We start from the raw sequence: 15,357 nt of genomic DNA, 5'->3' as shown, positions 1-15,357 counted from the left end.
TGTTACATATCAACCAGCAGTTTTTATTCTAACTAGTACTCAACACTTTTTCTAATGGAATGTCATTTTGGATTTCAATGGAGCATCTGTTACATACTGTAGTAAAAATAAAGTAATCTCTTTTCCAGTCTGCCATTCATAAGCATAAACTTCCACACTTGATTTTCCTCCTTCTAGGTCTGCATGCCTGCTACTGCCGAGGTCTGGCTCTCTGAGTAATAAATGGATCATATTAGTCCTTGCTCTGTAATCTAATCAACCTGCTTTATGGTCAGTTACACTCTCCTCTCTCTCTCTCCCACCCTCCCCCTCTGTCTTACCCCCTGTCTCACTCTCTCTGCTCAGAGCACATTGCACTTTCTATTATTTTTCCAGATCCTTCTCCAACCTGCTCATATGGTCTCTGTCACAGTTTCCTGTCAGGGTTAAGATGATTTCTGCACTCTTATTAACAACATTTAAAGCAGGCACAGAGGCATATGCAAAAAACATAAAACTTAATGATTTTTGACTGGACTTATCAGTAATACTAACCCTCAGACAGATGTCACCATTAGCAATTGATCCCTCTGGTTCTTGGAGAATTCCCACAGGGGCCATAAATTGCTTCTTCCACTGTGTCAGGCTAGAATATCTGTTCCCATTTCCACACATTGGACTCATAGAATGTGTGTCATGTTTCAGATCAAGAAAAAAACATTTAGATATATCAGCTATATGGGAAAACAGGGTATAAACATGTTGGGTTAGAATTTAATTTATACAGGAAATGAAGTTCAACACTTCATTTCCTATATGACGTTCAAGCGTTGTGTGTGGTCTCGCGAAGCAGAAGTGCAAACACTATTGTTACAAAAGTATAAATATGTAATAGTGTATTTGTGAAGAATTTCCATACAAGATTTTAAAAAGTCAAGGTCATGTAATTCATTCAGTGCAGCACTTTATGGCTGCTTCACTTGCATTTCTCATTTTAATTAGGAAATTTTCACATTTTTTACAAGATCCTACGTATCAATATTTTTCACGTTATTATATCAGAAAACTTTCAATTTTTGAAAACAAACTTTTCTCAGTATGAAGGCAAAAGTATTTATATCTACTCCCAATGGCTGCAACTGGGAGAGTGAAAAAGCTGCCATCGCAGAGATCAGCACAATGCAGTAATTGTTCAAATGTGGATAACACTGCACATTTTCAGACAGCCTCTCCTGGGAAGCATTAATGGTATTGTGCTTGGTTGTAACCATTTCTTCTTTCTCACCTCCGCACTGCTTCACCGCATGAAATGGATGTGAATGTTAGATAGTCAGTTACAGAAAGTTACAAAATTTTTGGGACAAAACCTGCCACTCTGTACATGGGGACAGGGTTTTGGATGCTTTCTGGTGACCACACTTTATACTGACACCTTTAGTGGTGCACATGGGTGTCAGTATAATGTGATAAATGTTTAAAAAAATATATTATCAGGGTAAAAGAAAAAAAAATAATAGAAGATGTATTTGCAGAAGAGGTGACAAAATGAATTGCATAATATACTCCATATTCTAATTGTGGTCTGCAGTGAGACTCAATCACTACAATGACTGCAGTAGGTTTCTGCAGTGTGGAGGACAGATGAAGGAAACAGCATCACTTTTAGATCTGTTGCTAGGGAGTGGTGAGCAATAAAGTGCCGTTCAGATTAATCAGAGCTGTGTAGCTGCTTGGGTGATGTCACCTCACTGATTCATCTCTAGTTTCACTATGCAGAGTGGAGTCAAAATCCTGAAAAAGGCCTAATATTCATATATAGACATAAAAAACCTCCAAAGCTCTCCAACCTTTAGCTGGATTAAATGACAGTATAGCCGGTGATGCTGGTTTGCTTTTACTGGGACAAATGGTGAGGATGCTGTAACCTATAAAAAGCTGCAGGGCTGGTAAGATCCGGGAGGGCTGTCGAGACCAAGATGGAGATAATCTGTGAAAAATGATGACCTCCCGGCAGAGCTGGTGTGTTCTGGCTTAGCAGCAGAGCACATCCGGAGCAAACAGAGCTAACTGAACAGCACTTGCTGAGGTACATGTTGCCGAGAGAAATGTTAACGGTCAAGGATGATTTACTGCTGTGTTTGGTAATTACTGTAGTGACACACTGCAGTGTAGAAGGACATTCATTTGGAATATTTATGTATTTAAGTAAAGAGAGCGTGACAAAGAAAGGACATTGTGGAGTGATGTATGCATGAATAAAACCACACCAAAACAAATTGCCTTCTGAAGGCCCAAGGTTTTGTTGATCGCGGTGCACAGTATGGACCTGTCTTTTTGCTGCACAGAGACTTGGTCACTCTTTTTTCCACATTGTTGCATAAATACAGTAGACCATGTTTTAATATCAGTAAAACCAGATATTATTGCACCACCCTTCACAAAAAACAGCATTTACTTTGGACTTTGATTCTTGCATGCTGACCATGTTATCAAGAGACCTTGTTCCTTTAGGTCCCCATCAGTCCACATCTTTGTTCCTGCTGTGTAGGCCAGGCCATTCATTCTTTCACAAACGATTCAGCTTCAATGACGTCAGCCTATTTTCCTGCACTGCAGTGTGTCATATAATGTGTATGTTACTACCAGCAGCTCTTTGTCGGCTCAGTGCATGAAACATCATAGTAAATCATTTTAACTGAGCAGAGAGTAGAGCGTGATGGTAATATTTTTTAGCACACTCAGCTGCAGTGCTCCTACCACACCACTTTCTGACCACATCTCTGGTTCTCCTAAATGCCTCAATGGCCACGCTGATCCAAATGTCCATGATATGTTTGTATATATTTTTTAATAGAGTTGTAGTTTTCTGTATAGGCATCTTTTTCTATTTCACTGTATGTATTTCATTACTGAGTGAAGTTAAAATCTGATGAGGTCCAACTAAAAATACAATAGTTGATGCTGAATTTGATAAAATAGCTACACAAAGCTAAAAGAATATTAATTCAAATAATAATCAATTACTGTATGTACGGGATCCATTACTGTGGACTATACAACATGGAGGGTACCAAGCCCACTTGCGGACAAAATGCCCTATGTACTCTAATTAAAAATATTTATTATAAAGGTATACATATATTTATCTCAATTTCCTCCTTTAAATATCATGTAATATATTTAGTTTATGTGCCTCAGTTTCTGCCCCTCACACTGCTATGTAGCATCTGTAGCTAAACATGAAGGAGAGCGTTTACAAAGAGGTTAAGAGTTAAAAGTTTGAAATAGGGCTGCATCACACAAATAGAAAGAAATTTGAATAATTGGTCTCAAACCCTGAGAACACTCTGCCTGCAAGAATGGAGAATAGCGCTGCATGCTATATGATATTGCAGAGATATGATGTGTGCACAGACACACACACACACACACACGTTAGCTCTTCCTTTATCGCGCTCTCTACCTCTCTCTTTCCTTCTGTCACTCTTACCTGAGACTTCTCTACACTATGCAGAAGAAAGGAAACACATGGTGGTGATAAAGTTCCATTTTATTCATTTCAGGGTCGCAAATGTGATAATGTTCTGTGCTGTATGTGATTTAAATAACATTGTAAAGAAATTGAACTTAATTGTGTTAACATTGATTTTCCAATTGGTTTAATATAAGTCGGCCACAAATAAGACAATAAGTTATGGCTTCTACAAACTATCAGTGCCAATTAATAAAACATAGAGTACTGTAGGTCAAAATAAATATCACTTTCCTCTAAATATGTTTCAACATTTTTTATTACACTTTATTACACATTTGATTCCTTTCTGTTCTTACAAATGCGGTGCATGGGGCTAGTTCACTTAACCTGGTTCACCTAACTTGACTGGGACAACATTACTACAAGTAGAGTATTATGTGTATAAAGCCAATATGTTAGTGGACATTATAGATGCTGAGTGCTGATGATGATATTCACACAATCCTCCCCTGAAGCAGTGGACGACTTTCTCCTGGTGACTGTCGGCTCAACAAGTTCCACAACAACAAAGGCACTGAAGTTACTGCCGAGCTGCCTCCATTATTGGCGCCATTGTCTTCTCTTAGTGGCTGGTACTGCTTGAACCGTCTTTAGATACATGGGACAGGTGAGACAGGTGAGGAGAGTTCACAAAGATGAGTGAATGAGTGATTCACAAAGATTTGAATATGCAGTTTTCCCCAGTGAAATGCATGAGTACATATAGGATTAAATAGGCCAAAATGTCTGTCAACAAGAAACAAAATCATAAAAAAGTAAACAAGAAATGAAAACTGTAGACAAGGAGAATGAAGATAGTTGCTTCTCGTAATGTAAACTTGTGATACTTACATATATTATAATGCCATTGGTCACACATTCTTTAATTGTCTTTACAGGATTCTTGCACACATCACTCTTAAATTATGTTTTCTGTTAGGCGTTATTAGGGTGTGGTGGTATTGTCTGGCCTTAGAGGAAGGTAAAATCTGATTTGTCCAAGCCAAGGTTTGCAATAAATGTATTATTTTTTAGCCACAATAGCATCATTAGGGATGACGATGCTGGTCCACCACTTAGAATCTGACTTTTAGTGAAACACTGCACCATTATAATAGCAATCCACCACGGAACAAGCTTGCCTGGCTTTTAAAGGGAATAGGAGATGGTATTCTGATTGGTTTATTGCATGTTATGCTCAAAAACATGTGTAATTAAGAGTCTAAGTACAAAACTTTTGAACAATGTGCCTAACACAAGGACCATTTTTTCCACCATTAAAATTGCAGAAATGGATGTGGACATGCCTTAAATGCACTTAGACCATGTGCTTTGGACTGTTAAAATAAAGCCCTTTGTATTTTTTTTTTTATTATTGTTGCTGATCAGTGAGCTGTCAGTTTGGGTGTGCCACAGGGATGAATACCTGGACCTTTCCTCTTCCTAAAATAATATGAATTATCCTATACGACACTAGACTATACCGTATGAAGTTGTTGTTTACACTGTATATATACAGTACATTATATGTTGCTGATGATTTAGTTTTGATGATCAGTTCAAGATATGTTTTGATAATATGCATGCTGGCTTACTGACACACCTACATGACATTACCTCTGCTTTCCCTGCTATGAAAAAAGTGATTTACCATGGTAACAGTACTTTTGCTTGTAACTTATTTTTAAGTATTGGATTTTATTATCACAATTTTTCCAATTGTTCAGACATTTTGGCCCCAAATTCAATTTGGCTTATGAATAAAGTACTCACCTGTACATCAAACCAATACAACAGATGACGCAGGCAAGAACCATAACGCCCAGGACTGTAGCGGCAGTTCCAGCTGGGGAACCTACGGAGCCTGCAATCAAGAGCACATTTAATGAATGAGATAAAATAACCTATAGATTGAGTGATTTTAGTTGCTATTAATTAACTTTTCTTTTACTCACCTACTGTTACACTGACTCTAGCACTCGCCACAGCAAGACTGACATCATTGGTCAAAGAGACATTGATGCAAAATACTCCCGAGTCATTGAAGAACTGACGAAGGATCATCTGACAGTCTGGAGAGGGCGAGGCTGCATTACAGATGGTTTCTACTGGTGTGATACAGTCAGCATCTGAGATGACTGTGCAGACCTCACTTGGTAGACTGAAGGAAGGATAGTCAGGAATGAGAGATGTAGTGGCAAAGAGACCAATAATGAGTGCATATTATAAACGTAACTTTTTTGCTAAGCATAATACACAATAATATAATGACACATGACACGGTTTCCATGTAGGCAAACCAGGAGATAAGTGGTCCATTAGTTACAAAGAATATCAAGATAAGACCTAATCAATACACCTCTAATGGTGAGCTGAACAGTAAGTGAACCCCTTGACCCTCTCTGTCTGCTCTATTTATTGAGTTGGAGCCACTTTATTTCCATTTCCAGGCCAGCAGTTTGGACAAGTTCAAATGGTTACAGTACATCATTTTGATACGCTATATGACTGTCATCTGTGATTTGATGTGATTTGTAAGTTTGAATGAAAATGTTTTAGTTGCGTGATTCCAAATTGAGCTAAATAAACAACAACAACTGTACTGCCTTTCAACTAGCTCATGTAATTACTCAATGAATGTTACTACTCACCTTCCCTGACAGGTAATGGTGACGTCAACAGCATTTTGATCCAGTTCAGTTGCCATTGACACAACATTGGACACCTGTACAATCTCTACACTTTCAATACCCTCTGCAAGGTTGAAAGATGAAGAAAGAGATTTTATCACTGTTAAACCATACTGTTTCTATTAAAGCACAAAGTTTTATATTTAGTGAAGGTCTAATTTGCAATAATAACAAAAACCATGTTTACTTACGGATGACATCTAGAGAGGTGGCGAGGGAGCCGTAACGGTAGACCATGCAGTCAGCTGTCAGCTCTGGTGCTTGTCTTTTAGCCAAAACAAGAGCAACTTGTGCTGTATCTGTTTCCACTTCAGCCTGAACTTCGCCTTCAGCTGGAGCTGCCTCTTCCTCACCTGCTGGTTGCTCTGGCAAAAAAAAACCCCAGAAAATTTATCTTAGTATTGTCATAAGAGCTGTCTTTTTCTTCTGTGTATACTGTTACTGTAAATGCTCACCTGTGGCAGCTACGGTAGCTGCAACTTCATTCTCAGTTTCCAGTACTTCAGCCTCAGTTTCTGCTGCAGCATCAGCTGGTGCTGCTTCTTCTACAGCTGTGGTCTCAGTGGCAGCAGGAGCAACCATGTTATCAGCAGGGGCCTCTGTCACAGCTTGGATGACCTCTGCAGCAGCATCAGCAGCGGCAGCATCAGCATCGGCATCAGCATCAGCATCAGCAACAGCAACCGCAGCATCAACAGCAGCAACAGTAGTCACAACATCAGCTTCTTGCTCTACAGCTTCTTCTGCCACAGGAGCAACAGTGACACCATCCGCTACCTCAACTGCAGCTTCCTCTCCCTCTACAACGGGAGCAACTGAAGCAGCAGCATCAATCACAGGCACGTTTTCTGCAGCTGTATCTGTTGCCACCGCGGTTTCATCTGCAGCAGCTGTATCGGCATTTGCTGGCTCTTCAGCTGCAGGTGCAGCAGTGGCCGCTTCTCCTGCTGCAGCATCTGTTTCCTCCACAGCAGTATCTACCTCTGCAGCAGGAGCAGCAGTGCTGGCAGGATCTTGTTCCACTGGAACAACGGCTGCATCAACTCCTGCAGGTGCTACTGAGGCAACCTCTACTGCTTCTGCATCTGTATTAACGGCTGCTTCTCCGTCTTCTGTATCTGCGGCTGTGTCGGCTGGCTGCACAGAAGCAGCAAGTAGAGTGGCATCAGAAGCAGGAACATCCAGAGCAATTGTATCTCCTCCCTCGGCTGGTGCGGCTGGGTCAGCTGCAGTGGTGGAGGCCATCACAACTACTGCTGGAGCAGCAGAGGCATCCATAGGAACCACTGAAAGAAAAGTTAAAAACAAATGAGTCAAACTTAATCACCACATAGGACAACATTTGTATAAACTATAAAACTATACACATGATTAGTATAAAACCTCACCAGCAGTGGGGTTTCCGCAGCCATTGGGGATGCTTGCCATCAGAACAACCTGAGGTTTGAAGGTTCCAACAGCAAGATATGTGTGTGTGACTGTGTGCTCTCTGGAGATCAGAGTCCCGGTGCTGTCACCAAAGTCCCAGCTGAAGCTGATGTCGGCATTGTTGAGATACTGGCTGGGGTCGTGGAGCTTGACGCTGAAAGCAATGGCTCGGTTCTGGATGAAGCTCTGGTCGTCCTGGTTTACATCGCTGACTTGGGCAAGTGATATGGTGAAGGGAACCTGGTCTGAAGACACAGCAAAAGATGTAGAGATCTTATGATGGGGGTTGTTAAAGAAATACAAATAATGTAAAAATTATTTTCCTCAAATTGGTTTAGAAATTGTTTGATGGCTTACCTGTGATGGTGAACAATGAGGAGGCATAGCCGAGAGGGATGAACTTGTCTTTGCCACGGCAGTGATAGATGACAACCTCCATGTTGTAGGAGCCCAGAGGGACATTGTCTGTACCAATGGTCAGGGAGGAGGAGGGTCCATCTGCCACCTGCCAGTAACGCCCTTGAATACAGCAACAATGGGATTAGTAACAGTAGACTGGTAAGCAATGCACAGTTCATTTAATTCACACATGCTGGAGAAACTCCAGATGTCACTTTAATCACATGGTACACAAGATGCTTTTGTGATGGTGAACTAAAAATGGCTTAGGTTTGATTTGTTGGTAAGTAACAACAGAATAAAGTGAGGAAGAGACTTAGAATAAAGTTTACATCTGTTTTCAAATTTTGATAAATTGAATGCAGGTTTGCTCCTTATTAGCCGGTTGAGATCTCTGCTATTGTCATTAAAGCATATCCATAATGTTCTTCGTAACGTCTTTCCCAACACAGGTAAGCATGGTCTGATTTAGCTCACTCAGGGGACATTGAGCTGTGGTGGTTTGGTTGAACACAATTTTATTTAAAAATTTGCAAATCATTGAATATGGGGCCTTAGGGGCCCATGAGGACCTGGGGCCCCAGTTTGTCACCCACTTTGCCTGGTTGGAGATCCAGTCTTGCAGATAAGCATAATGAATAAAAATGGTAAACTGAGGCCATTGAGTCAACAAAGCTTCCTACATAGTTCCACTAATTTAATCTATGTAATTATTCACAGATTCAGTCAACAAAAAAAAAGATAATTTTCTTGAGTTAATTATTACAATTTAAATCCAACATGTATTTTCTGTTACAGATAAAAAGGTAACATTGACACGTCAGGCCAAATTTAAAAAGCCAGAGATGTTTACAGATCATCTTCAGCACAGACAAGTAGTTTAGAAATGCTTTGTCACATGGCCTGGGGCAACAGTCAAACTTTAACTTCACTGGCCACAGGAGAGACTTCCTGTGGATAGTTTTACAGCCTTTTCATGGTCTGTTTTTGTCTCTGTGAAGGTTATGGAGTCATAGCTGCGTCTGGAAGATTTGATTTTCTGTTTTCTTGTCACTCAGTTTTTCTCCACCTCAAGTGGAGCAATGTATTACTTCGTACAACACTTTACATTATAGGTAACAAGCGGCCTAAGTTTCAAGTGGGCACATTGTTTCAAAATCTTTACCCCATGTCTTCCACACAAACACATAGTGAGGTTTCTTGTTCTGGCTCCTGGGGAACGGTGTCCCATCAGGGAAAAGTCCCGTCTGCTCAGCGTCCTGGTCAGGATACACAGCCTGACCCTCCTGATACTCTTGTCCTGAAAAAGACGATGGTCAAAGATCATACATTAGTATTATAAAAGACAGAAAAATGATTTAGATGGGGCAACACAGGTGAAGTAAAATAAAAATTTATTGTCTTTTATTCTAATATAATGAAACACAATTTCAAAATCACATTGGTTTATTGATTTAAATAGTAAATATTCAGGAGTTTAACTGGTAATTTAAGCCACTTCTTGTCAATGAAAAATGTTTATTGAAGTGTAACAATGTACTTCTAACTGCTGCTTATGAAGATTATCTTGACTTTAATGACCATAGTGAAAATAATGAAGTGACAATAGGTTGTATAGAAACCTGTGGTCCTCTGCACCACAGTGCTACTTACCATTGATGGTGCAGTTACGTGCCCAGACCACCTGCCCGTCTGACAGCACTGTCTGATTTGGTGGGAAATTTAGATTAATAGTGAAGGTTGTTCTTGCTCCAGTCAGAGTGGGTGCATCATTTTTAAGATCAAAGGTCACTTCACCACCTGGAAAGAAGATTACACACAGTTTAACATGTTTAGATTGTGACAGACTCACAGAGAGAAACATTTCTGTCTCCAAAAACGAGAGGGAGCTCACCAGACCAACAGTTTCTGAATCTCGAGTCTCCATCTTTCCACACAGGATACATCCGTGAGTTCCATGAGCGGTAACGCGTGAACTGACTTCGAGGCTCTGTGAGGAATATTACAAACTCTTCAGGAAAAGAAGCTACATCATGCAACTCATATTATTCTATTCTATTCAACAACCAAAATGATCATTGAGAGTTTCCATTGAAATCGCAAAACATTGTGTGATTTTTTTGAAGCTATTTTTATCTTTAACCCCATGCCTTAGCTGCAGAAATGTATGTATGTTGTTTATTAGTGTTGTTAACTGGATATTTTTATTTTTATTTTGCATTTTTGGTTCAGGTTCAGTATTTCAGTAGAGTTAAAGTTTGTTGGCTCTTAAAAAGAGACGTCTAAATTATAACCAACCAGGTTTTTTAACATTAATGATAGAGATGCTTAAGAAGACGAGAGCAGCTCCATGATTGTGATGTTGAGGGTGGCTCAGGAGAGTCGGGGTTCTTGGTGGTGGGAGTCACACGACCTGCAATCCTCCTCAATCCCTTTCATGTGACTGTCAGCTGAGCAGCAACATCAGTAATCCCAGCACACAAGGAATGAGAGGTCCCAGACTCTGGCTCACTGGCTTTCTTCTCAGCTTGTGATTTGCATGTGTGTGTGCGTGCGTGCGTGCGTGCGTGTGTGTGTGTTTGAGTGAGATTTTGTTATAAATGTTATTGTTTAAAGTACCCTCACTCAAACATAACTAATGATTCTAACATTTCAAAGTAGTAGGAAAATTAAATAAAATGATTAATCACATAAGAGTTCCTTGAATTATAGCAGGTACCTTGGAAAGTTGGTGTAAGAAATTAGGTAATGGCATAAAATTGGCATGTAAAAGTTTGTACAGCTTCCCTCTGTGTAACAGAGGGTGCAGTGTGTCTGCATGAAACAAGCATAAAATTATAGATCAATCTATTTGCTGTTCAATTTGTAGTGCAAACACATAATTACCAACTAAAAGATCCCGACACAAGCTTGCAATTAATGGGAAGCATAAATTACACTGGACACAGTAATTAAAATTAGTCACTTTCCCTAGTGTTGGTACAAAGGTCTTACCTCACACACACACAGCAAAATACTCTGTCTTAACAAGTGATTTAGACTCACATTCGGTGTTCAAACTTTGTTTTTCTCAAACAAAAGAGAAATCGATCATTGCACTTTATCCCCTTAAAGTTTGTCTTGCTTTAGATATTTTGTAAGAGTGTCAAGGATCTATAAATGCAGTTCAATGCAGTTGCACTGAGGGAAGAAAAAAAAGTTGATTCCTCATGAAAAAAAAGTCTGAAAGACTGAAAAGTTGTTCTACTTTTTGATAGAGCGTAGTGTGTGAATAGGAAGGGAGAAGTAATGAGATTTTACAAAAAGGAAGAAACATAAAACCACATGCCGGACCACACATTGGTTATCAATAATTTCAGATATACTCACTTATCGCATTGGCTGATGTAAGAGCCAAAACCAGCAGCACCAGTGCCAGAGTCCTCATCCTGTGATTGTTAGTCTGTGTCCTCTCTCTGAGCCCCGATCCTCACCCGGCAGTCCTGAACCCCAACTCCCACAAACACAACTCCCAGAGAGAATTAAGAAATATCTCCTCACTCTCTTTAAGAGGGCCTCGGTCCTGAATTACCATAAATTTCTTCTCACCTCTGACATCATTATGAGTCTGTAAACTGGCACCACCCCCTTTAAGAACACATGTTAGTACTGTTTTGTTAACTATTGTTGTGATTTGCCAGAACAATGGTTTCCACTTGTGTCTTTTTATTCTTATATTATTGTTTTTTTAATGTTATATTCTCACCAGAGATAACAATGTTCTCACTTCACATGTACTGTGTGTTTTTGCTTTTGAGCCACATTTAATCCACATTTTTAATTTTCTTTTTCTGATTCTGATGCTAACAGTCATACAGTAAATACAGTATCTCCATTAAAACACTCAGGAAATTGTACGGTAATCAGAGAAAAAAATGGGTAAAGTGCGTTTAAATAATTCAAGTGAACACAAAATAACAGACATCCCTCAAGTAGAACAATAATTTCTAAGTGCATTATTGGAAAATCAATGGATGCTTTCTGCACAGTATAAAGGCAAATGTTGTACGTGATGCCTGCTTTAGGATGGAGAGTAGTGAGAACTGGAAGCAAAGCTCAAGTCATGCCTGTGTTTGACGTATGACCTTACAGCTATGTGTGCATGGGCGTCACAAGATGAGTGTGTGGATGGCAAATCAATGGCATCCTTTTATTTCCTCAGCCTTTCCTCCGTATCCTGCTGTCCACCTCAGGCTGCTGCGGCTCTAAGAATCTGTGCTCGTGGTAACACACAGACACACCCGTGCTCAGTTTATGAGGCACATCCTCTGTAACAATCCATTTTCCAAGTTTCATTCCAATGGGGACAAGTAAAGGTTTAGCGCAATGAGCTGATCGATTCTGGAAGTCATTAAAAAACTAAAACTATTTTTCAATTAGACTGTTCTTTCAGGAAATAGAGTCACATCTAGTCTGTAGCGAAGCATCCCATATGTAGCATCTTCAAGTAACACGTAGCAAATAACGTAAATAATCCTGAAACACAATATCATTGATACATCACAATTAATTATTTATGTTATTCTGATGGGCTAAGTCTAATCAGTATGTGCTATAAAACTGTAAAATAGAAAAGCAACATTTAATCGTGTTTGTTCAATACACTGATCAGTTTCTCTATAATAAAGCAGAGTAATGTTATGGAGTCATATAATATTTCTTTGAAACATAATACATGTTTATTCTATGTAACAGGATAAGAATTATCATAATATGAAAACATTTGCTGTAAAAGAGGCAGAATTCAACATCCTATTAATAATATACCCAATTACTCAAAATGAAACAATGTGCACTGTAAAAATGATTCTGGTGAAAAATGTTAATTAATAATCAATTAATAATATTATTAATAAGTTATAAAATGTGAGTAAATAATAAAGAGTGGATCGTTTCATTATTTACTCCCCCTTTATTTAACTGTTGTTATACTTAGTATATTTTGTTTATTTGCTTATTCTGTACCTTTCCCTTTTTGTTTTCTGTTTTTGACTCGGCACATTTTTTATGTTAACTCCTATGAGCAATTACAGCTAAATGAATAAGTAATGGAAAATGTGTAGAAAGTTATTTAGAAATATTTATATTAAGTACTGGTGTTCAAAAGGCAGAGTCACTATGAGCTCTATTATCTCAGTGATTGGTGGTTTTCCCACCGATGTTGTCTCATGTCTGTGAGACTGCTCAGGCTGCGCTACATGTGACCCCTCATGTGCTAACAGCAGAGTTCAGGAGGAAATAAATCCGGCCCACAGAGCACCTGACTTAACATACCACAAATAGTCAACCATCAACGTCTTTCCTCATTAGTGTCCACTGTATAGTGTCTTAGTAGCATTGTTCCTGCGGTTCGGTGAATTTCTGGGATTAACATGACGAAGTCGTGGGAAATAATCAAAATTCTTTGAGTTTTACAAGTGCTCACTTTCCAGTAAAATTCTTTGATAGATTTTTTCAATGTGTTGCACAAATTTACTGGATTTGATTGCAGATGTGAGGTGGTTTTCCTCACAATAAGTCAAAATTTTAAAATTATATACATTAAAAAAAATTCTGTATTGAAAAAGACTAAATAAAAAGTAATCAAAGGGCACAGACTTTAACATTGGGGGGCACAGTTAAGTTTGGGTGCTTTAAAAATTATGTAAAGAACTAACCACAGAGCCACTCACTGACCTGCATTCACACACACACACACTTTTCTAACACTCACAGAAAATGAGGATTGTGCTTTGCAATCGACCAAAAGCCAGATCAATAAGACCATCTGTTTGTAAAAAGCCAGTTAAAGATCAGACTAGACAGTCAAATCAGTTCATGAATACAGCAAGTCCCAAAAATGGACCAATAGAAACCTTCACTTGAACCCGACTCGTCTAAAAGGACACATGTTTCAATGTCCACTCTGATTATTCCAAGAGTAAACAACTCTTTTCAATGTATACCAGTAGCCAGAAAGAATAGTGGCTGGCATCACCTTCAGAAACGTTCTCTGTCAATTAAAAAAAATTAAATAAAACTATTCACAGAAACCAACATATACACTCTCGTCTAGCCGTGGCAGCATTTTAGCATGTATTTATGTCCGCACACATAAATAAAAAATGTCTCTGTTGTGGACAGAGACTTCACCTCACATCTGCTGGGTGGAGACATGTCAAGCCTCTGGGCTTTGATCATGTGCAGTGTTGGTATGAATGCTTTCATGTCTAGACAGATCAACAAAGGCTGTTTCAGAGGACACCTAATGCCTCATGACAAAGCCTGGTCCATATTTTAGATCAATATGGACCAGTTGTACCAACATGGACCTCCCCTACATTTATTAGGAGAATCAGTGAGATTTCATAAAATACATTCAACATAAATACAACCACACAGTCACGATAAGAGGCTGCAGAGAAAGAGTGTGTCCTTCCCCATGCTTCACGTTACCTCAAAGCCAAACGGTTGACAGATGATGACGTGTGATTTATCAGACCTGACAGAACTTCAGGTACATTAAACTGTTCACTTAAGCATCCTGGTTACCTGTTGGGTGCATATCATATAACTGCTATGTTACCAGCTTGATTGCTGCTGGGGACCTTAGTTGCATGTTGCACAAAAAGGGGGAACAGGAGGTTTAATGGGGGCACAGCAGCTCACTTTTGCCTCTGGCTATGTAACAATTACACCTGGGGGGGTGGGGCCTGGGGGAAATGTGAAGTGAAACTAAAAACTGAAGTTGAATAGGCCTTTGTCACCGTCATCATTTTAACTTGTCACACAGGTGTAACTCATAACATTATACTAACTGCTGCATTGCAATATTTGAATTGAACAAAGTCATTTATAATGATAATAATAACTCTGTGTCCTCTTCCACAGAGGAGGCTTGACAGAAAAAAGTTAAAAAACCTCAGCTTCACAGAGCAAGTGACTGCACAGCTACACTTCCTTTCACTAGAGGGAGCGACTCTCTTTCTCCTTCATCCTCTCTACTACACAGTGAAGTAATGGACGACCCATTTACCGCATCAATTTGACATTTACCAACAAAACAGACTAAATCATTTGCGTGCAAAAATTCTGAAAAGTAAACAAAAGTAAACAAAACTACCAGTCTTTTCAGAGTGCTGCTTGTTTCTTGTGTTGTGTTATTTTTTCTACAAAATATTGCTCCGTTAAAAGACAGATAGAGCAATACACAAATTGTGCCTTTTATGGTAGATCCCTGAGATTGATATCAAATTGTGAATTGTTTTGGATGAACTTTTATGCTTTAATAAGCAGTCATTTGTTTGTTTGTTTGTTTGTTTTCAGGTG

At 39.1% G+C, this 15,357-nt stretch overlaps 1 protein-coding gene across 1 annotated transcript; it reads right to left on the bottom strand.

The window, feature by feature from the left end:
- Positions 1-3,511: 3,511 nt before the first annotated feature.
- On the bottom strand, positions 3,512-11,613 carry pmela (premelanosome protein a). The gene is made up of 12 exons (XM_071495147.1): positions 11,380-11,613; positions 9,905-10,000; positions 9,664-9,810; positions 9,176-9,310; positions 7,969-8,130; positions 7,572-7,856; positions 6,639-7,469; positions 6,375-6,548; positions 6,145-6,247; positions 5,449-5,654; positions 5,267-5,357; positions 3,512-4,102 (listed from the first exon to the last, which is right to left on the bottom strand). The coding sequence occupies exons 1-12, from the start codon at positions 11,435-11,437 to the stop codon at positions 3,949-3,951; spliced, it is 2,442 nt and encodes an 813-aa protein (XP_071351248.1). The 5' UTR covers positions 11,438-11,613; the 3' UTR covers positions 3,512-3,948.
- Between the last annotated feature and the right edge of the window lie 3,744 nt (positions 11,614-15,357).

Source organism: Trachinotus anak, unplaced genomic scaffold (genome assembly GCF_046630095.1).
Source record: "Trachinotus anak isolate AG129_WGS33_773 ecotype Australia unplaced genomic scaffold, CSIRO_AGI_Tana_v1 ptg000013l, whole genome shotgun sequence".
NCBI lineage: Eukaryota > Metazoa > Chordata > Actinopteri > Carangiformes > Carangidae > Trachinotus > Trachinotus anak.
This window is presented reverse-complemented; position numbering and strand designations above follow the sequence as displayed.

Bases quoted from the DNA above. Each gene is read 5' to 3' on its own strand.
- pmela (XM_071495147.1), bottom strand. From the start codon at position 11,437: ATGAGGACTCTGGCACTGGTGCTGCTGGTTTTGGCTCTTACATCAGCC. The intron at 7,470-7,571 runs GTGAGGTTTTAT...CTTTTCTTTCAG, and splicing joins CTGCGGAAACCCCACTGCTG to TGGTTCCTATGGATGCCTCT. The intron at 5,655-6,144 runs GTGAGTAGTAAC...TCCTTCCTTCAG, and splicing joins ACCATTACCTGTCAGGGAAG to TCTACCAAGTGAGGTCTGCA.